General features: G+C 50.5%; 1 protein-coding gene across 1 annotated transcript; it reads right to left on the bottom strand.

The window, feature by feature from the left end:
• Positions 1-265: 265 nt before the first annotated feature.
• SCD (stearoyl-CoA desaturase) lies at positions 266-21,649 on the bottom strand. Its single transcript, XM_034776437.1, has 6 exons — positions 21,210-21,649; positions 16,000-16,273; positions 8,913-9,043; positions 7,696-7,901; positions 6,037-6,269; positions 266-4,039 (listed from the first exon to the last, which is right to left on the bottom strand). The coding sequence occupies exons 1-6, from the start codon at positions 21,234-21,236 to the stop codon at positions 3,840-3,842; spliced, it is 1,071 nt and encodes a 356-aa protein (XP_034632328.1). The 5' UTR covers positions 21,237-21,649; the 3' UTR covers positions 266-3,839.
• Between the last annotated feature and the right edge of the window lie 806 nt (positions 21,650-22,455).

The following is a 22,455-nucleotide window of genomic DNA, read 5'->3' as shown; positions in this document are numbered from 1 at the left end:
AGTCAGCTGCTGCACTGTTTTGGTGAGAGGCTCTGAGTTGAATTTAAACTGAAGTAACCCCTAATGGAAGGGACGGCTAGCGTCCTGCTTCCAGGGGTGTGACTGCACAGTACGTGGTTGTGAGTGAGTGCCCTCAAACCAGCTTATTCACCAGATTTAAAAAGACAGGTTCCCTTCCCCCCAACCCCGCATAGGAGGAAATATCTGCAGGAACAGCAGTCTCTGAAGATTCTAGCCCGCCCAGCCCTTTGTCATCAGGCAGTCAAGTTTTAAAGTAAACTTTTATTATGAACAGATACCAGTTCAGATCAGCACAACCAGCCGCCTGATTCCAAATTAGTAGAAATTATTTCCAAAAGTTTTTCAGTAGACAAAACACGGAGATCTTAGAATGCAGAAACCGAACCAGGAAAGTTGTATCCCACTCACATTTCAATAGCAACAGAGCTTAGACAATGCACAGATTCAACCTTCCAATCCTTCACTACTTATCCAACACTTGCACGTCCTGTCTCCAGGATACCAGAGTGGCTGAGAACACTGTTTGCAATCCAGTCATTTACCACCACCGCCACTACTAGCATGTATATTGGGCCTTCCACACCCTGATCTCACTTTACAAGTATTAATTACGCCTCACAACACCCCTGTGAGGTAGGGTGCTATCCCTATTTTACAGAGAGGGAACTGAGGCATGGAGAAGTTAACTGACTTGCCCTAGATCTCTCAGTGAGTCAGTGGCAAAGCTGGGAATAGAGCTCAGGAGGCCTGCTGCTCTAGCCACTAGACATGCTGGTGCTTTGTCTACGTCCACCTCTCACTCTGACTCACTTTAGCTAAACTCACAGAGAACACACTTAGGATACAAACATGCCACCAAAGAAAGAAATACAAAGCAAACAAGGTTCTATTTTAAATGATGCATCTGTTCCTTAATCTAACAAATTCTAACTCAATACATTCAAAATCACCTGCACCCACAATTTGATGATGGCAATTAAATAATTAATTGCATTTCCATAATTCATCAAAGAAAAAAAATCCTGCAAATAGCTGTCAATACTCCTATGTGTATTAAAGAAAGACTTAAGGCACCCAGAGATGTATGCCAATCTACCAACAAAGTGACTGGGCAAACACCGGCGCTGTTTGGTTACTTCCACTCTGCTTCCCCACTGCGTCAGGATTTTTGGATGTGATCAATACTGTTGCGATCTAGAGGCAACGTCCAGATCAACCCCTTGCTTTTCTCCTGAGAGGATGGTGGATGCCGTAGCATGTTGTGTCATGTATCTGAACAGTAGGTTGCATCACACAACATGTCCGGATGATGAGGTGAGGGAAGAACTATTGGGGGAGGCCAAATTCACCCAGGGTGTAGACTCCAGTCAGTGGGGTTTGGGCCAGGGATGGATCTGGCCCAGGATTACGACATGCAGGTTTCTTTGTATCCGGTTGGATAAAACTATCCACAGCCACCCTCTGAGCAGTTATAAATCTCAGCTGTGGGGAATCCCACCCAGCCATCTACCTCCCGGGTATAGAGCCCAGGAATTAAAAGCTTCCCAACTGGCTTATCTGCTGGTGGCCCGCTCCTGAGCCTGTTCATCTCGCTAGCTCAGTTAGAGGGCAGGCTGCTCTGCAAAGCTGGACAGTTCTGGTCACAGCAATGCACAGGAACAAGGCCAGGGACGACTTCTTGGCTGACAGCAAGAGCTTTGCGACCGCAGCAAGACATCAGCAGTGCTGTGCTCACCTTGGCCTACGTGGGAAGGCTGGACCCTGCCCTTGAGGATACGCAGCACAGCTGGGAAGGGGGAAGGAGCATCTCAGCATCATTCCTCCACCCCAGCCCAGCCTTTCCCAGCTCTGCCCCAGGATCCAGCAGCCTGGGCACCTCGCTAGCTTTCACCCAGCACCACAGCACTATCTGGTGAGTGGCTGATGGGAATGGGGCCTCACCCTGCCACGCCTGTCCACGGCATCTGTAAGGGCTATGGGGTGAAACGCACAAGGGTTTTAACCCTTCCCCCCAATGTCTTGAGGCCTCAGACAGCGCAGTCAGCCTGGCATTAGCCTCCACTGTCAGTGCTGCCAAGGAGTGAAACACGCCCCTTCCGTGCCCAGGCCACGGCGCTGTGCAGCGGACCCCCCTCGCCAGAGCAAAGGCCCTGTCTCCAGGGGACGAATTACACACGGCCTAGCAGCCAGCACCCTGCTCTAGCACTGTGTGTCTGGGGGAGTTACGGGAACGGCCGCCATCAGCAATGGCTGCACCAGCACTTCTCACCGCAGTGTGTGCAACAGGCAGTCACTGGCCCCAGGGCATCTCTGATTTGCTTTGGAAGGGGCTGGGAGCTGATCATGGGCCACCTAACATGCTTTCCTGCCCCTGGCACAGTGGGGCAATTCAGTCCCATCTCCAGCCTGGATCTGCCCAGTAGCCGTGGCTCCACCTCCTAGCTTCAGAGGGGCTGTGCTGGGAAGAGGTCACACACAGCACTGGGCTGGGACCCTGTAACTTTCTCATGCTTTAACCCTCTCAGTGTCCCTGCTTTGGTGTTGGTTTCTATCAGGTACTTGTTAATTGGCTGCAGGAAGCCCATCTGCACAGACACGAGGCTCCCCTGGGTCTCTGACATAGCATCATCCCCGCTTTCTAGCTGGTCACACACAGGATCAATTTGCTTGGATGTGGCCACATCCGCTGCCCCTTCGTCTCCCCATTTCAACCGTGTTCAGTAACAAGAATCCATATGACGCAGACACATACTAGGACCTCATTCTCCATAGAAATGGGACCTCATTCCTCCGACACACAAAGCAGCTTAACACAGAGATGGGGCTTTGTGTCACTTCCTTCTGGCTTCTCCTGCTATCGTTCTTCCAGAAGAGTCTCTTCCTGGGAAATATTGCCCACGGTTCCACTCTGTCCCATCCCAAGCCAGTGTATTTCAATGGCATCAAACCCCTCGTTTCCCCAGATGTCCTTGTCTGCAGCTTTCCCACGCAGGCAGCTAGGAGCCCAGCTTGAGTCGTTCCAGGCAATTCTAGCACTGAGACGTTGCAGGGCGGCAAGAGGAGCCATTGCAACACTCTAACGAGGTGAGAAGGCAGCTGTCGCGCCCCACGCCACCATGTTCTGCAGCTGATGCTACCCCTCCAGAAGAGGCTTTCAGGGTCTCCTCTCCCCATCCCCAGCATCACCTTTCCTTGGCCTACAGGAGCCAAAGGAGGCCCAGCACCAAGGAGACAACATCATGCTCTCTTGTTGATAGCAAGGAAGGGGACAGGGCTGCTATTCCTTCTGGGAAAGGCCTTTGCTGCTGTTCTCATAGAGAAACACTCATTCATATCCTGAGTCAGCAGCCCTGGGAGGGCAGGAGAACCAGAGGCAGGAAAGGGGGATTTCTAGGGAAAGAGTCCCTGACCTTAGCTCAACTCTTCAGCCAACTGGTACAGACTCCCCTCCACGCCCACTGTCCACCCAGTGGCACAATCTGCCCCGGACAGGCTTTTGACCAGTTCCCTGCCAAGGAGAGGCAGAGGCAAGAAGAGAATGAAGCATGGAGGGGTTAGAGGGAAAGGGAGAGAACTTGACAAAAGAAGAACAAAAAGAAGAAAGAGAGAAGAGAGGGATGGAGCTGCTGAGCATTAGAGAGACAAAGTTATAGGTCTTAAATACATCATTTAAAATACATTGTGCAGGAGGGGATTAAAATCATCATCATCTGAAGCAACCTGATAGCATTATTCAATGGTTAGTAAATAGAACATAAAACCCGGTGCCCAGCTCGCTTGGGGTGAGTGAAGAGGTTGTAGGGGGATGACACAGGCCCTCAGCCACTCTTGTGGCTGCCATCACCAGTCCGAATTTTCCGAGCCAGGATGGTCTCCTTGGAGACCTTCTTGCGGTTGCTGGCCAGCCCCAGGAGGCACATGAGATCAATGAAGGCTGTGGTGAAGTTGTAGTGCCAGCCGAACTCGCTGGTGGAATAATCGTAGGGGAAGGTGTGGTGGTAATTGTGGAAGCCTTCGCCTGGAATGGAAGAGCAGGGACAAGACACTGTAAATGCACCTGAAGCTGGGTTTGAAACCGTCATGCTATAGAAGTCCCTTCCCCAGGCTCGGGCAACATGTCCCCAGAATGGGCCATCTGTGCTGAATGCAGACTGTGCTCCCCTTGGGGCAGGGACAGCCCCGTGATCCTCCTCCCCTTGCAGCCCATTGACTTCGCTGGGACCTGGCCCAGGCCCTGTGCTTAGCCCGGGCTCTGTGTGCCGAGGCTGTGTCTACACGGAGGGTTTCTAGAAAGTCTCCCAGTATTGGTCTATCCCTGGCACAGCTCCATCAGTGGAAGCGCCAGCGTGGGGTGAGCCCGAGCACTGCTACCACTAGGCCATCGACCCTGCTCTGAGCAGGGTGTGACAAGGCAGTGGCGGAAGCGCTGGCTACGTGCGCACTCCCCCATCGACAAGCTGGTAACAATGCACCAGTGAGAGGCCAAGGCGGGGAGAATGTCAGAAAATACCAGCCCTGTCAATGGGACCTGCCTGCAAACGGCCAGTCACAAAGGGACAGCGCTCGGAGCCAGGCACGCAGCACCCTGACTGGGCAGGGAAAGGCCGGGGGGTGGGGGGGAGTAGGGGCTGAGCAGCCCCTGGTGGCTGGCTGTCCTGCTGCTCTCCCCTCTTCCAACACCAGCTGAGACTCCTCAGCCCCAATTGTCCATGTGTAACATCACCCACCAGCCCCGTCTCCTCTGCACCGAGTCCAACACCAGAGGAGGATCAGGATGGTGCTAAGGGCGTGTGAGGAGGCCAGGGCAGGCTGGAGGGGAGAACAAGTGAGGGCTGGTTAATCTCAGCACAGGTCCGGCCAGAGCTCAGTTGGCTGTTTACCTGACCCTCTTGAAGCTGTCAAATTGGGTGAGAAAACTCAGGATATTTCTGGCATTTCTGCTTGTGCCTGGGCCTCCCCTTATTAAGGTCCTTAAAATAGGCCCCCTCAGAGAGCCTAGTGAGGCTTGTGGGGGTTTCGGATTCCTCCTCCGTCTCCCAGAGAGAAGCCATCTATCTTTGGCTGAGCTCCTGGTGAGATCTGAAGTGAGTCCTGGCCCTTCTTGGAGACTCCATCGATACATTTTCAAGCCCCAGAGTCTGAGAAGCTCAGATTCAGATGGGAACTGTGCAGCTCCAACTCTCGCTAGTGAAAGTCTGGGGCCAGATCCCCAGCTCATGTAAGTCAGTGGAGTGCTGCCGAAGTCCACAGAGCTACTATACACACGAGCTGAGAATCTGGCCCAGGAAAGCAGTACAAAGCTAATGGTGATTCTGGGCTCATTTTCCCCAGATCCTCAGCACCTCTGAAAATCAGGACTTGGCTGTCTCAATTCAGAAACCACTGGGCACTTCTGGCTGCGCGTGTCCAGCTATTTCAGAAGCATCATTTCCCAGAGGTGAAAAGAGAGAGCCGGGGGCAATTATCATAACAAACAGGCGGTGAGACCTTCAGGCAGGGCAAATAAATCTCATTGTGAGATAAAGAGGTGCTATATGTAGGACACTGGAGAAGATAACCCCCTGCCCTATGTACCCACTGACTAGAGCATGAGACACTCCAGTGAATGCGCAGGTCTGCAGGTGCGTGGGCGAAATCACCCAGATGGAGTCTATGTGCTTCTGGCTTTCCCGTATGTGAGTGCAGGAACATTGGGGTTCCTAGGGTCAGATCCTGATGTAAGTCAGGATAGCTGTATGGACTTCAAAGCAATGCAGATTTACACCAGCTGAGGATCTGGTCCATTTTATGTAATTATGCACCTAAAATTTCCCGTCCCACAGTTTTATAAATGGATGTTATTCCTCTTCCCTTCTCTCCCAGACTCTCCTGCACTGTTGCTATGCACTACTGAACAGTTGCTGTGTTCCTCCCCAGACACAGCTGCATTTCAGTGGCGGGTGCAGTGATCTCTGCCTGTCTCATTCACAGTCAGTTTGTGGAGTGGTTTGGAATTAAAAGACGCCACCAACGTACCTAAGGCTCCAAACGTGACGAAGCGGTTCTCCCGGGGGTTGATGTTTTGATCATAGGGCCGGTTGCCAAACATATGTGCAGCGCTGTTCACGAGCCAGGTGGCGTTGAGCACCACCACGTAGCGCAGGATAGCTGGGAGGAAGAAGCTGTTGCGAAGAGATTCCCCCCAGAAGCACCAGGGCACTAGGGTTGGGAACAGGAAGCACATGGCCACCACAGAAAGCTTGTAAAACCTGCCAGGAAACAGAATGGGGAGAGAGTTAATGGGCGGGTGCATCCCCTGGAGGAGCATTGAGGGGCATGGGCAGTTCAGGTCATCTACCAGGGCTGAGTCTCCGGGACGGGGGAAAAGATGCTAATTTTAACTATACAAAGAAAACAGCACAGAACCAGCCCACCTCTGTCCCGGTTTGACCCCCGGAGAAAAAGGAAAACAAGGGCAGTGACAAAGTGGGCACAGAAGAATAAAGGGGATAGGCTGGGCACACAATGAGAGTCACGCACCCACTGGCAGGGGTAAGAAGGACCCAGCAGATGAGCTTTGAAGCAGAGCTGCCAGGCTTCCTGGAGCTCCATTTATCATTATTGTTGCCAGGTCACATTTGTACGGGGGGAGCGCGACAGCTGCCATCTTGGCTGACGCACTTGGAATTAAACCAGAGACCTCAAGATCTCAGGGCATGGGCTGCTGCAGCTCAAGCTCTGGCTCCTTACCTGTGGGCTGCAGAGAGTCCTCTCCTCCATCTGTCAGGGAACCTGTCACTCACACTGGGGGAGGCCTGGCGCTCGGCTGCCCTGGGGAACCGGGCCGTGTGTGCGCGGCGGAGGAGGGAATAGAAAGAGGGAAACCCAATCCCAGCAAGTGAGAGATTGCACAGGGGGAGACACCATATGGTGCAGCTGGGGTGTGTGTGTATGCGGGGAGGGAATCTTGTGGCTCTTCCATTTCCACAGGGGCATGGGGGTTGTGCAAGAGGCAGGCCCTGAGATACGAGCAGAAGCCTCTCCTCTCACCAACCTACCTAGGAACTATTGTTCCGCACAGGCTGCCCAGGGCTTTTCCCCTGCTAAGGCTGCAGCAGCAGTGGGACATGTTCTATACAAGAGGGATTCAGCCGGTTGGCACTGGGCCGTCTGTGCCAGCGACATTTCCAGCGAGGCTGGAGCCCTGCCTTTTCTGACCCCATTTCCTCCTGTCCCACAAACAAAGGAAAACATGTAATATATCCCACTGCTGTGCTGGATGGAACTTGTTCCTCATGGATTTCTGCCCAGGTTCCAAAACAATGGCCCCAATACTCCAAACACTTACACCTGAGCCATTCCAAGAGGGTTAGTTTTGCTCTGGAGGAGGGGTAGTCAATTATTTTTTGTCAAGGTCCAAATGTCTTGGTCAAGGTCTAGTCAAGGTCCAGACTCCAGAGAAAATAATGATAATAAGTAAATAAAAGATTTTGAGGTCCATTCAAACGTGTCTGGCAGTCCAGATTGGGCCCGCGGTTCGCCTACTGACTACCCCTGCAAGAGATTCCTGTAGCCGGATGCCATGCCTCAGAGCCCCTTTGGTTCCCCAGTGATACATTGGTCACAACATCTGCCCTTCATCTTGTGCCACAATCACCCTATTTTCTTCCCCTACCCCGGCCGCATCCGGCTCACCTCCTCTGGAACATCACCACTTTGTCGGCCTTCAAGTCAGCCAGGTCTAGCTTCCGGCCCTTCTCAATGACGTCGGGATGTTTGCGCACCAGCAGCCAGCCAACATGGGAGAAGAAGAAGCCCCGCGTGGCGTTATGAGGGTCCGCGTCGGTCTCGGAGAACTTGTGGTGGACGCGGTGATCTCGGGCCCACTCGTAGATGTCATTCTGGAATGAACATGGCTGGATGACTCACCAGATCAGCAAGGATTAGAGCTAGGGCTATATATACACAACGTAGTCGGGTGTCTAAAGAAGCAAAATGGCACCTAGTGGAATTTACCAAAATCCCTTAACTGGTTTAGGTGCCTAAATCTCATTGACTTTAAGTCCATATTTTTTATGGGTTTTATTCGATTTGTGTTTTGAAAAAAATTGGACATTTTTTCAAAACCAGAAATTTTTCCTCAGAACATTTAAGTTTTCCTCAAAAGCTTCTATTGTTTGTTAATTCACTTTTTTAATTGATCATTTGGGGGATTTGGTTAGCTCTGCTGCTTTGCCAATACTGATTCGTCAGTTTAGCCCCAGGGTGAATCTCCCCCCCCCCCCCCCATTGGATGGTCTCAAAAAATGAAAATTTTCCATTTTGAAATGGAAAAAAATAGTTTTTCAAACATTTCCCGAAAAAAAAACATTTAAAGAAAGTTTGTTGTCATTAATTATGATCGTAATTCTGGATATTCTTGTTATCTGTATAAATGTCCAATCCCTTTTGGAATCTTGATAAGTTCTCTGCCTCAATGACTTCCTGTGGTAATGAGTTCCACAGCCTAATTGCACGCTGGGTGAAAGTATTTCCTTTTAGCAACTTTCTAAGCAAGAGGAAAGTTAGGCCCATAAGTCATCACTTTCTAATTCCACCAAGTCCTTCATGGGAATCAGAAACAACTGTCAAGAGGAGAAGAGCCCCTGGAGGGAGAGCGAAATCCTCCTGGTTTGGAGTGATTTCCTATTGGTGTATTTCCTTAGCCATTCTCCCACTCCCAATACCCCTCACCCATCCCAGCAGCAGTGTTACTCAGTAAGTCTCCCCCTTATGTGAAAGGTGAAGATCTCTGATCTCAGGCATAACTCTGGAGATACAGCTGTCAGAGGGGAATGGTACAGAAGAAGGGACTGTGACTCATTGCTTTCCTATGGACAGGCAAGCTGACAACCAGTGAGAGTGGCTCCTACCTGAAAAGCCATGGAGTTGGCAATGGCCAGAAAGATCCTGAGGGGCAAGCCAGCTTTATAGGACCGATGGCTCCAGAGACGATGCGCTCCAGCTGTGACCCCCAGAGCACTCAGCAGGAAACACAGGAACCCTGGACATGAGAAAAGGGGGTGAAAGGCGATGAGTCAGCTAAGTTAGAGCAAGTTGTCCAATTGGAAAGTTTCCATTGATCCAACACAAGAGCAGAACTGTCTTCTGAAGATGTACAGGCAAAAGAGACACTTGTGCTTTGATACCATGATGATGGACACTCAATGAATAAAACTGCTGCTTCCAGTACAGCCCTGTGGCAACAACTCTAACAGATCTCGCTCTTCTGGCATTTCCCCTGATAATCTGGATAAATTCTCCTCTTCCTAGTTCATTTCATCATATTTCTCCTAGTTAGACTTCTTTGGCATTTACACCTTTCCGTGGTAGATGACTTAAGCCTGGATAGCTATCCTGCATAGTTACCGAGGGACCCCGCTATAGGTTTAAGGTCTTAAGATTTCCCTATAAATATGCTTATTTCCCGCCCCCCAAACACACTACAATGTTAGACATCACACTGACTGGCAGGTGTTTTTAGATGTTACAGAAAGTGAACTACACACAGGGTCATCTTCTCTCCCCCACCCTTTTGAATACCCAAGCAGGAGTGAGCTGGGGAAAATGGCTGTCCCATCAGATCCTAGACCATACCTTCAGCTCCATCATTGACTGGAGACTGCTCAGCTTCCCCCTTCCCTCCCGCCTCCTCTCCCTACTCCTCAGTCCTCCTCTCTGCTCAGCTTCTAGATTCATTGCCAAGTCGTACACAGGCCACAAGTGATTGGTGGTGGATTGGAAAAGTATCAAGTTGGCTTTTTTTTGTTTGCTCCCCCGTGGTGCTGTCATGAGTCAGTCAGGTGAAGTTCCATCCCTTAAGGAGAGAGGCCTGTTTGGATAAAAAGCATGTGCTTTTCTGTCTTCCAGACCCATGACACCCTGTCCCCGTGTGCATAGGTCTATCCCCATATACTGGCCCGAGGACAGAGTTTACAATGGATTATAGTTACTGGTCCTAGAGCTAAGACCCTGTGGCACTTTTCCAACAGCACCCCAAGGGCTCAAATATCAGAGGAGAACTGGGAGCTTGGATATGCACCTGAAAAGCAAAACATGATCAGAAGGAAGGGCCAAAAGTTCAGTCACAAGAACTGAAGAAACCTTAACATTCTCCCCTCCCTTCCTGTAATCTCAGAGAATGCACCCACAGTGCCTACCAGTCGATCCTTGTTCAGTGCAAAATCCACCTCCTAATATCCCCTGGGAAAATACCTTCCATGGTTCAACTGCACTGATTTCAGCCTGTGTATATAAGCAGGAATCACAGGTAAACTTGGCAGTACCTCTGATGCCCACTTAATGCCCTTTAATACACCCCACCTAAAATCCTAACAATGTGGATTCTGCCAGTGGCTGCTGGGAGAAAGAAGGACAAGTGAGAGTTATCTTCCGGGTATCTATTTTTAAATACAAAGCCTTTGGTTGTTGTTTGTCACCATAGTTTCCAGGAGTGCCCATTTGTTTTTCACACAGCTCCTTAGTTCAAACCTATCCGTGCTTACTCTCCAGTAATCACCTGTCACTTCTTCCTCTTCGAAGCTCCCAGATCAGGCTTTCTTTCCACCCTCAGGGCCACAACTCTCCTCAGGCCCTCATGTCCAGCCTCAGCTACTACACCATCCTCCTCTGGCATCTCAAACACATACTCGCCCCCCACTCCACACTGTACAAGGTGCAACTGCTAGAGTCATCTTCCATGTCTGCTGATCAGATCCCATCATTCCTCTCTTCAAATCCACCGCTGGTTCCCCACCCACTATTATATCAAACAAGCTTCTGGCCACCACCACCAATGCTCTCCATAACTCTGCCTATCCCTACATATCCTCCCTTGTCAAACTTCCTCTCCCCATGGAGGCTCTGAAATCTGCCAGGGGCAGAGGGGTAACCGGGTGAGCAACTGATTCCCAAGGCAGGCAAAAGTGATTTGAGGAGGATGGAGGTTGGGCGGGGAAGGGGGCAAGGAACAGAAAGGTGGAGAACAAAGCACTTGACTCTGCACCACAGAAGTTAGTGAGAGCTTTGCCACTGACATCAACAGGAGAAGAGGACACAAGAGGAGGAGCAATGTTGATAGAGACGGCCCTGGGCTACAGAGTTCTGAGTTGGCCTGCCCCACAGCTCTGTCGGAGCAGGAGGGGGCTTGGGCCTGGGGCTTTGGGTCGGTCCCAGCTTTGGTTTAATGACATGAGAGCATCAAAAGGTTTGGAGTGTGGTTTTGCTTCAGAAAAAAAACCTAAATGTCTCAGCACCTCTCAGGTCTGCAAAGCTGGGTCAGGAGCCCTTGAGGGAATGAGTCCCCTATTTCTGGCAGGAAAAGCGACTCTCAGTATTTCCACATGGCTGATCCTGCTGGAACCAGGGAGATGCAGGAAAAGGAAAAAGAGGGGGAAGGTTCAATCAGTCACATACAGCTCTGCGGGTCCGGGTGACGATTTCCGCTGGAACCCCAGTGACAAGCACATGAAGGAGCAAGAGGAAAGGGCTGGGGAGAGTGAGGCTTCTCAGTGACGGGGAATTTGTCAGAACCCACGGTGCTCCCTAGACATAAGATGCTGTGGAAACATATTGCAAACCTCAGCTCATGAAACCTCTGTGTGAATTTATACCTATTGTACAGACAGGCTGAGGCACAGGAAGGCAAATTGACTTACCCAAGATCACACTGCTTGTCCATGGCAGAGCTGTGACTAGAACCCAGGAGGCCAGCTCATGCTCTAACCACTAGGCCATATGCTTTCTACAAGTAGTTGAAGGGTGCAGCCAGGCAACATACAGGGGACAGATCCAGAGCATCCCTAGCTGGGTCCCTGGAGAATTAAACTGGAGAATCTTTAGTCAACTTTAATAGCATTAAAAAGAAAACTGTGGGTTAGGGAACTAGATGCTCTATTTATAGCCCTGAGCCCGGGCCTAGAGACACTGCATTGGGCCACTGCTTTCAGTATTGGTCATGTTGTTTCTTGGCTAAGGTACTGGAAAAGGCCACCAGAGTGACAGAGGGGCTCAGGAACCTCAGTTATCCCTTTGCTAGACAAATGCCAGGCAGTGATTGGCTTATAGCACCTCCTACGGGAGAGCTAACTGATAGGGGAGTGGTGGACAAATACAGGGAGGCACACAAGGAAAGGGAGACAAGGCACTGAAGGAATTTTGGCAGAACAAGAGAGTAGGTTTTATTGCAGCGGGGAGTGGGTTAAAGAACAGGGCCGGGTGCCCAAAACTCTGCTTGTAATCCCAGCTCCGCCACTGACTCACTGTGCAGCCTTGGGCATGGACCTCGGACTGAAATGTAAATAAGTAGCCTCTGATTTTGGGTGCCCAACATGAGACAGCTGTCAGCTTTGCAGAGATGTTGAGCACCTGCAGCTCTGATTGATTTCAGCTACAGCTGAGACCCCTGTTGATATCAGTCAAAACCGTGTGACCGTAACCTTGTGCTCTCCCCGCCTGGTGGTTGTGACCGACTGCTGTAGCTAATCAAAGACTCTGTGGGGCAGGGACCATCTTTTTGTTCTTATTGGTCACCCAATATTCAATGGCCGCTTTGAAAGTGTTGGCCTTATCCTCTCTGCGAGCCAGATTCAGATTTCAGTTATTCCAGGGGAATAACTCATCTAGGGACACGGTGAATTCCCCATCACCTGAAGTCTTAGCTCAAGACTGGATGCCTCAAAGATACACTACAGATCAAATAGAATCTGGGGGAGGATTTCTGGCCTGTGTTACACAGATGATCTGAATGGCTTGAAAAATCTATGAATCTAGAAACTCCATTGACTTCACTGGCATTGAGATGGAAAGTTCTGTTCCTCCATTCTTTGCACAACTTGGGGATGAACTACTCCCCTATCTCTGGGGCTGTGGTGCTTGAAGATGAAGGGAAGTCTGACTCCTTTATGGAACAGGGTCCCAGGAGCAGGATAAGGGCACCACGTATGCACCGTTTCCAAAGGCCAGGGTTTAGAAGGAGTAATTGTGGATAGAATGGGATGACAGCTCTGTTCAGAAATATCCTGCCTCCTCTTTGAGCTGGAGGAGAGGCAAGCGGCACATTAATTAAATCGGCAGAGGATACTAAATTAGGAGGTGTTGCCAACAGCTTTGAGGAAAGAGTAACACAGGAGCGTCTGTAGAGAGGTTAGATAATATGGGCCAGATCCCCAGGTGGAGTGCAGCTGATTTGTACTGCGCCACCAGGGTTCTTTGGCTGCCAGCTCTGCCTAACTGGCCCAGGGAGGCATCACCATAGTGCAAGGATGATCCCACAGCACCGCAGGACAAATGTCCCACATGTTCCCCACTGCTGGCACTGCAGGAAATGGGCATTGTTAAAACACCCCTGCACCATGCTGATCCATGTATAGCCCCTTTATGGCCATTACAGGCCATAAATCAAAGCAACCCCCAGGCTGCTCCACTACAGCGCAAGGAGACAGCATGCACAGAATGGCCCCCAGCACAGAGCCGTGAGGGTATACCACCCTCCCTGACTTCCCTTCCATGCGTTTTGGCCACAACAGAGGGCCACAGTCAGGACATAAAGAGTCCAGAGTCGGCCTTGTCAAATGCAGGTAGTGCCTCTGGGGAAAGAGAATCCCTGGCTGGACACTAATGATAGGGGAGATGCACAGAAAGCAGCAATGTTGAGAGACCAAAGGGATCTCACAGATGCTGCAGTGGAGGGACATTGCCTGACCAGCAATACTATGTAGCTCTGGGGAACTCTGGTCCAGAAAGAGATTGTGTGATATAAAACGGGCAGGAACTGAGAAAGGCAAACATCAGCAAAGGGCTGGAGAGCTTGAAAAGCAATAAGAACTTAGTATGTAGAACCCTGCAAGATGGAAATTAAAGGGGATAGAACCAGAGAGTCTATAGGATTCTGAGGGATGTGAACATCAAGCCTACAGAGGAGTGGTTTAGGATGGTATAACTATGAGTAATTCCTTACAAAAATATAATAGGCTATTGGTCCCAGACTCCGCAGCCTACAGTAGTGTAGAGCATAGACTGGAGCTACGACTGTAGTATATATTCTGAATAAGGGATGCTCATCTGTCCCAGGTGGTAGGACACTGCTAAACTGAAATTAAAATCCAGACAGATCAACCTGAAACAGAAAACAGCAAAGAAAAGCAACAGTACAGAACTGAGAACACAAGTGTGCTGTGAAGAACAGATCTAAGGCACTACCAGAGACAGAGGAAGGTGAGACACAGACTGGGGGCACTGGAGCAAAATGGGATGAGAATAAAGGGGGCAGATGTGCTTAGGGATGCATTAGAAATGCTGTTAGATGGGGAAGGGTAAGAAGGACAGACATTATTTAACTCCCACACGGACCCCAGCTCATCCCATTGCTGGACCACATGGTTGTCCCATTTCCCTGGAAGAAACCCACCAAACCAACCCCCTTCCTCCTCACCCCACCCTGACTTAGTTCTGAGGGCGTCTGGCTGCCGTGCTGAATGCTGAGGTGCAGGCCCATCTCTCGGGTGCAGCCAGACGCTCCATTGGAGCAGGTCTGTGAGGCTCCCAGAACTCTGTATGCAAGGCTGGAGCTGGGGCTTTCAGAACAGATAATGTTGCACCAGAGAGCAACGGGGCCTGAAGAGCAAGGCTTTCTGCTGCACAAAACAGTGTCAAGGGCCTTGAAAGCTTCCCCCAAGGACACGCTGATGCTGCATATTCCCCCCAGCGAGGTCAGCCCCTGGGACAGCATGCACAGTTCCCAGATTATGGGGGATGCAGGAAAAGACGCTGTCCTTGGAGCATATCAGTTTCACAGGGTAAAAGCCCAACAGGATTCTTTTGTAAAGGGACCATTTTGTGCATGGCAGCATTCTGAGTGATGCTGGCTTCACGCTGGTGCCTTCGCCACCACCTTTCGGCAGACTGTGAACCATGCCTGTGGCAACCCCACCAGCCACTGCCTGCTATAGTCACAGGAGCAGAGAGTCAAACCAGCAGGTCTTGGAAATCCAAGGGGTAACAATTAAGCCTCCTGCCTGCTTCTGGAAGATCTCTCTTCCCAGCTCTGGCTGTTATCCTCCCAGTCTCTAGCTAGGTCCAGAGGCCCAAGCATCCCAGAAGGAAGCCTCTGAGAGTAGACCAGCCCAAGCCTGGCAGTGGCATGGAAGGACAGCAAGGGAGATCCTAGCCAGATCTCACAAGGGACTGTCCAGCAGCCTGGTTTGCCAGATTGTTACCTAGGGAGCATCTGGCCAGAACTATCTAAACTGGAGGGCCTGACTCTGTTTTCTTACTCAGTCATGTAAATCAGACATGAATGAGACCCCCATCTCTAGTTTAAAATGCTCCATTTCTGTAATAGTCAGAGGCTGGGATCAGAGAAGCAGTCAGAACTTCAGGCACATTTCGCCACACCTCATCATCTGAACTAACCAAACTGCTTAAGTCTTCAAAATAGGTCAGAAAAAGTTTTGTGAAAGACAGGGTCTCTGGTGAGAGCCGGCACCTCCCATCCTGATCCCAGCTGCAGTTCAGCCATGCATTTCAGAAGATGAGTTTGGTTCTAACACTGGCCAGAGGGTCTGAGCGGGGAGAGCATATCTGACCCCAGCGGGTTTGCCTTAGTCATCTCTCATCCATTGCAGCCTTGACTGGAACTGGTTGCGTGTGAAACAGCCTAATGAAGTTGTACAAGGTTGCCTTGGAGTCTAACTTAATGTTTCAATTTTTATCTGTGTGTTTGGGGAAGCGATACAAGAATTAGCTCCAGCTTTAACTCATTCCTGTGCCTTCACTCACATGAGACACCTAGCTCTGCAAGCCTGACTCTTGTGCTCCTGGAAGACCCCGTGACAGTTTCCGCAACCTCTACTCTTTATTACCCTCAGTCACTGGCCTCATCCCCTTTTGGGTGATTGTATTCTTCCGCCCCCTGCAGTTTCACCATCATACAGGGAAGATGGGAGAGTCCCCTCCACTTACCCCATGCCAAGGTGACAGGCTTTGCTGCAGGTATCAGCCACAACCCATACAAGCCCCCTAAATGCAGCAGGCTCATAAGGACGATGTTCCTCCAGACGTATCTCTTGGCAGGCTTGGGGCCCTTCTTCTCACAGTAGCTCTCGTCAAAGATATCATCCGTCATGCCCCGGTCTCCTCCCAAGTCCTCTTGGTTGGACAGGGCCTTCTCCATGCCTGCTCCCCCATTCCTCGTTGCCCTGGCGGTGATGGTGGAGGAGGGGAGATCCTTGGAGAGCTGGCATTGGGAGGGGACATTAAAAACAAACAACATTGTGTTGGTTACAATCTTGTCCCCACCTCAAGGATCAAGAGGGGCTGGCTCTGGGCTGCTGATCCACCATCACACCCATCTCCTAGGACAGAGGGGCATTAGGAGCTGGCTATCTCTCCATCACAGCATCCCCACCACCCCCCACACCCCGCCATTTCCTGCATTATATCCTGAGCGGGGACGGGGGGCGCGCAGGAGAGAAGGTTACTAAAGCAGCCTCTGAGTGGTAGCAGGATTTGGTCTGGGGTTCTCCAGCCAGGCCCAGCAGCACCCAGCCAATGGCATGTTGTTCTCCTGTGGTGCAACCCACCCCTCACCCTGGGTCAGTGTGAAGCCTAGACACCACTTCACCCCTAGGCACCACTCAGGATCTGTAGTGCCCTATACAGGGGTGGATCTCAGCCCTGGGACTTTGGGGGGCATGGAGAGTGGGAGTGAAGGTGTTTAAAGACACCCCACCACCACCAGCAGCAGAGATCTCCTTAAGGGTGCAGGGAATCACTCTCATTTGGCTTTGTCAATGGGTGTTTTACATGCATCACTCAAGAGTCTCTAAGAACTTGAGCTGGGCTCATTTCTTTCAGCCACCAATAAATTACAATGTGCAAACCAGCAACAGGGGGAATGAGATTCACACTTTGTTCCCAGGGCTTCTCCTAATACTCATCCTTTCCCTTCCACAGCCCCTTCCATGGAGGATCTCATGGCAGTTCAGATATTACTGGGTTAAGCCTCACAACCCATTTGTGGTACCTTTTCACCTCTCACTGCCTTATATTCCTTCTCTGTCCAGAGGGGAGAGCGATACTGGCCGACCTGTGCCAAGTGCTTTGAGATCTCTGGGTGAGGAGTGATAAGGATAAGGAAAGTGTTGCATGCTCCTAAGTAAAACCTTGGAGTTGGCACTTCATGGTTACCGGTCAGTATCATTATCCCCCACATTCAGAGATGGGGAAGTCGAGGCACAGAGAGAAGTAACTTGCCTGAAGTCACCCAGTGAGTCAGTGGCACAGTTAAGAATAGAACTTAGAAGTCTTGGCTCCCAGTTCCCCTGATGCAAGCATGACACAACATTCATTCTTCACATGCCCTACCCCTCTGTATTAGCAGGAGTGCCAGATCACACATGCATAATGAAAGGATCATGCACGAATGACCTCACTAGGCAGAATCCTTTCATTAAATCTGGAGTAACTGATCCTCCTCTCAGCCAGTTGTGGTTGCTTCATGTCTGCACACCGGGGTGCCCATCTCAAGTCTGAATCTGGGCATGATGGGTTTGATTTTCAGAGTGGCCGAGCACTTGTTGGAGCGTCTGACCCCTGAGAATCAGCCCAAATGGGCCTGGGCTGTGCTATACCTTGCTCAGCCATTTTCACCTGTGCAAACTGGGTGTACAGTCACTACCCAATTGGAATGGCAGAATCAGGCCTGATATTTCTGGACACACTGAGGAACCCTGGACAGGTGGCTCTGCCTCTCCAAAGGCTATTTGGTATCTTTGGTGGCAGGGCATTAGAAGTTGGCTCACACACATGTTCTTCCTGGTGGCAGGGCACCCTCTGGGGCCAGGGCTCCACTTTGGCCCAGTTTCTTGAGGGAGGCATTACAAGCAATCCATGCTGTTTATGTGGCCACCCAACTCCTCCCTTTCCCAGGCAGAATCCACAGCCTCAGCAATACCTCCCCACAGTGACTGTTATAGAGGCTGAGAAATTCCCCTTGGAGGATCCCCAGGCACTCTACAGGTTCTCTTGCAGACATTTGGAATCAAACATATTTCCATTTAAAAGGAAGAGCCAGGGCAAATCCATGCTGCCAGACAGCTTTGTTGCTGGAGAGCTGTCTTCTTGCATCCCAGCTTGGGGCCCTGTCTCCCCACAACTCTCTTCTAGTCAATGTGACTTTAACAAGGTCCCTCACCAAAGGCTCTTAAGCAAAGAAAACTGCCATGGGATAAAGGGAAGGTTCTCTCATGGATTGGTAACTGGTTAAAAGACAGTAAACAAAGACAGTAGGAATAAATGGTCAGTTTTCAGAATGGAGAGAGGTAAATAGTGGTGTCCCACATGGGTCAGTACTGGGTCCAGTCCTATTCAACATAGTCATAAAAGATCTGGAAAAAGGGGTAAACGGTGAGGTGGCAAAATTTGCAGATGATACAAAACTATTCAAGATAGTTAAGTCCCAGGCAGATTGCGAAGAACTACAAAGAATCTCACAAAACTGGGTGACTGGGCAACAAAATGGCAGATGAAATTCAATGTTGATAAATGCAAAGTAATGCACATTGGAAAATATAATCCCAACTATACATATAAAATGATGGGGTCCAAGTTAGCTGTTGCCACTCAAAAAAGAGATCTTGGAGTATTTGTATATAGTTCTCTGAAAACACCCACTCAATGTGCAGAAGCAGTCAAAAAAGCAAACAGACTGTTGGGAATCATTAAGAAAGGATAGATAATAAGACAGAAAATATCATATTACATATAAATCCATGGTATGCCCGCATCTTGAATACTGCATGCAGATGTGATCACCTTGTCTCAAAAAAGATATATTGGAATTGGAAAAGGTTCAGAAAAGGGCAACAAAAATTATTAGGGGTAGGGAACTGCTTCCATATGAGGAGAGATTAATATGACTGGGACTTTTCAGCTTGGAAAAGAGATGACTAAGGGGGAGATATGATTGAGGTCTATAAAATCGTGACTGGAGTGGAGAAAGTAAATAAGGAAATGTTATTTACTCCTCATAACACAAGAACTAGGAGTCATCAAATGAAATTAATAGGCAACAGATTTAAAACAAACAAAAGGAAGTATTTCTTCACACAACTCACAGTTAACCTGTGGAACTCTTTGCCAGAGGATGTTGTGAAGGCCAAGACTACAACGGGGTTCAAAAAAGAACTAGATAAATTCATGGAGGATAGGTCCATCAATGGCTGTTAGCCAGGATGGGCAGGGATGGTATCCCTAGCCTCTGTTTGTCAGAAGCTGGGAATGGGCGACAGGGGATGGATCACTTGATGATTACCTGTTCTGTTCATTCCCTTTGGGGCACCTGGCATTGGCCACTGTCGGAAGACAGGATGCTGGGCTAGATGGACATTTGGTCTGAACCAGTATGACCGTTCTTATGTTCATAGTAATGATACATCCAGAGGTTTTGGGGACAGACCTAAAGTGCCTGAGAAATGCATTATAATCCAGATATTAGGCACATTAGGATTCTCCCCAGCCCAAATGTCAGATATACCCATATGACCTCCTACCAGGAAGCCATACTTCCCTGGCTGCATGATAATTGGCCAAGGGGGCTCAGGGCTTGTCTAGATAGGGAAAATTACCAACATAACTATCCCTGTATAATTACACTCCACATTGATGCTCTTATCCCAGATTGACCCCATAGGGAATTTTACTGACATTGATATAATTATAGCAGCACAGCTATGCTGGTCATCTTCCCTGCGTAGGCCTTCGAGAGGCCATATGGCCCACAGACAGCTCTGAAATCCAGCTGAGAGACGGGGGCGGGGGGGGGGGGTCTCACTTGGCTGGAGACCAATGGGGTGGGGAGGAGAGAGAGAGGAGTTATCTCCTGGCCTAAGGGCTACGCAGGCTCCTCTTGCCTCTGCCCTGAGAGAAGGATTGGGATTGAACAGGGCTGCTTTGGGGTCCAGAGGTGGGGGAGTGGCTAGATCATTTACATGAGTGCCCCCTCATTCATGAACGACTCTGCAGCTCCCATGTGCAGAACAGATGTTCCCACCCCCCAGACCCAACATTAAGCACCCAGTAGGTGAACCCGGTATACAGCCAGCCCAGACAGCCTACTAGAGTTTATGTGCCCTGTAGAGCTGGACTCAGGACAAGACCCCAGTAATACAATCTCAGGCCAGTATAGGGCAGCACCCCACAAGCAACATAGCGCAGGGCCATTCACAACCTTGAGAAAAAGAGAGAAGGCAGATGTGTCAGTTAAGTCTAGTCCCTAAATAAATATTTAAAAACGAAAGGAAAACATCAGTCCTGGCATGCATTTCTGCTGGAGAGAGGGCAGGGCTCTCCACATCCCTGCACCTCGTGTAGTCCTCCACACCCTGCCATTCTGAGCTGGTAGCATTTCCCTCCCACTTTGCACAGACGGGCTGTGGATAGGAGGCGTTAGATGGGGGAATCAGCTAAATCCGTCTAGGACGGAAACTGCCCGGAGATCATTCATTTTTAAAAGTCTAATTTTCCCCCACCCCAGGTTATTATTAAAAGCTGAGGATGATTGAACACTGGACATTTGCAACCTCTCATTTACTCTTGCCTTGTTCACAGCATAATCAATTTCACTTTGTTTTCTAGTCAATTTCACCTTGAGTGTCCTAGGCTAGCACAGTGCTGCAATGTTTGGGTTACAAACACTGCAGGAGAACGTCGGTTTAAAAACAGGAAAAGATTTCCAGTGGGAGTTTTAATAAAAACCATCGGCCATCTGCACAAGAGACTCGCATGGAACCATTTCTATGGTTCTGAAGGCTTTGTTCAAAAAAATTCCCCGCAAAACCAGCAGTTGATGATTCACTCCTCTCTCCACACACCCCCTTCCTTAAGGAGATTTCAGCGGCATATTTAACTATTTAAGATCTTGCGCCACCTCTGTGGGCTCAGTCGGTCTCAGGTTAGCAGCAAATTGCGTTTGTTAATGCTTTGAGAGTAACACAAAAGCAACGAGATTTTAACCCCGCCCCCCAGAATTTACCAGTTCTAGTTAACTAAACCCCCTGTGAAAAAGAAATGATTCGAGCTGGTGACATCAGGGATCTATTCAGCAGAGCTCACGTAGCAGGTCTCTAGAAGTTAGAGGACACATCCAGGGCTCTCTCTTGTGATGAGCTTACCTCCTCTTGGAGCACGCTGGCAGGCATCTGGGGACTGCGCGCGTGTGTGTAGAGCTGTATGTATAGCTACTGCCGGCGGCTTCCTCTGCGGAGATCCGCTTGTGACCCCCTCAGGGAGAGCTGCGTGCTGCTGCTGGCAGAGCCGCTCTGCGCTTCAGTGAAGACGCCGCCTCTGCTGGTGCCCGTGGTAACGTGATCCCGGGAGATGGATCGTGCTTTGCCGCGGGGAGCTCTCGCAGCACTTCAGCAGCGTCCCCCCTCCTTGGCTTAGCAGGCTGCAGCTGCCAGGGCTGAGGTAGTGAAGCTTTCCGGTGCCCTGCGCCTGCTGCTGTTGTTATTTTCTTCTTGGGACTGGCAGAGCAATGCCAGGTGAGGAGAAGGATGCTGATGAAGAGGATGAGGATGGGAGAATCGCTAATGATGCCTTTAGACTTGCTGAGGGGATTCTATTGGTTGGCGGAAATTTGGTGCCACCTAAGGCTGCCCTCGCCATTGGCTGTCAGCAATCTGCTGTTCGCTTTGCTGTTGGACTGTAGCGCTCTGTCCTAGGCTCAGCTCCGCTGCAGGCTGGGAGCCGGGGCCCTCCCCCAGTGGGAAGAGAAACGCGCAGCTGCCAGCCTCAGCTGAGCGAGACGGCGATGACCTAGAGTTACCTTGCCCTGGAAAGTGGGTCAGGAGGTCTCGCCTGTGCTGGCTCCTAGAACTGAACCCTCTGCATCCCTCTACTTGTGGCTGGTGGAGAGGGGGCTGCTGGGGGGGGGGGGCGAGTGGCTCGTACGAGGGGGCTTCCCTGGGGGGATTCCCAGGAAACAGCTGCCAGTGAAATGCCATGAGTTGCCTGGGGGGTGTTTTTCGTGCTAACCCTGCCAGGTAGCTGGGCTCTCAGTATCTCCCACCGCCCTTCTTCCAGCGCCTGGGCAGCATCCCTCAGCCGCCTTCCCGGGCAAAGCCCAGCCGGGGGGAGCCGGTTTGCATCCTCTCTGATGCGCCATCCTTTCTAGCTGGTTTGCAAAGAGCTGCCTCCCGCTAACAGGGCCGCTGCTAAAGGCTTCCTGCGCCCCTGAAGGGGCCACCTGGGAAGCAATGGACACAACCTAGGCAAGGGCAGCTGGCAGACACGGGTGATGGGTGGGCGTGTAGCTGGAAGCCTTGGGTCTCTACACTGCGCTGATCAGGGTGCAAAGCTGGCTAGGACATTTGGAGCCAAATTTTCCATAGAGCCCAGCTGCATTTAGTCACCTGATAC

Source organism: Trachemys scripta, chromosome 7, assembly GCF_013100865.1.
Source record: "Trachemys scripta elegans isolate TJP31775 chromosome 7, CAS_Tse_1.0, whole genome shotgun sequence".
In the NCBI taxonomy this organism is placed as follows: Eukaryota; Metazoa; Chordata; order Testudines; family Emydidae; genus Trachemys; species Trachemys scripta.
Note: the sequence above shows the minus strand (reverse complement) of the source record. Positions and strands in the feature narration are given on the sequence as shown.

Bases quoted from the DNA above. Each gene is read 5' to 3' on its own strand.
- SCD (XM_034776437.1), bottom strand. From the start codon at position 21,236: ATGCCTGCCAGCGTGCTCCAAGAGGAG. The intron at 16,274-21,209 runs GTAAGCTCATCA...TCCCAATGCCAG, and splicing joins CCAGCGTGCTCCAAGAGGAG to CTCTCCAAGGATCTCCCCTC. The intron at 7,902-8,912 runs GTAGGAGCCACT...TGTTCATTCCAG, and splicing joins CCAACTCCATGGCTTTTCAG to AATGACATCTACGAGTGGGC.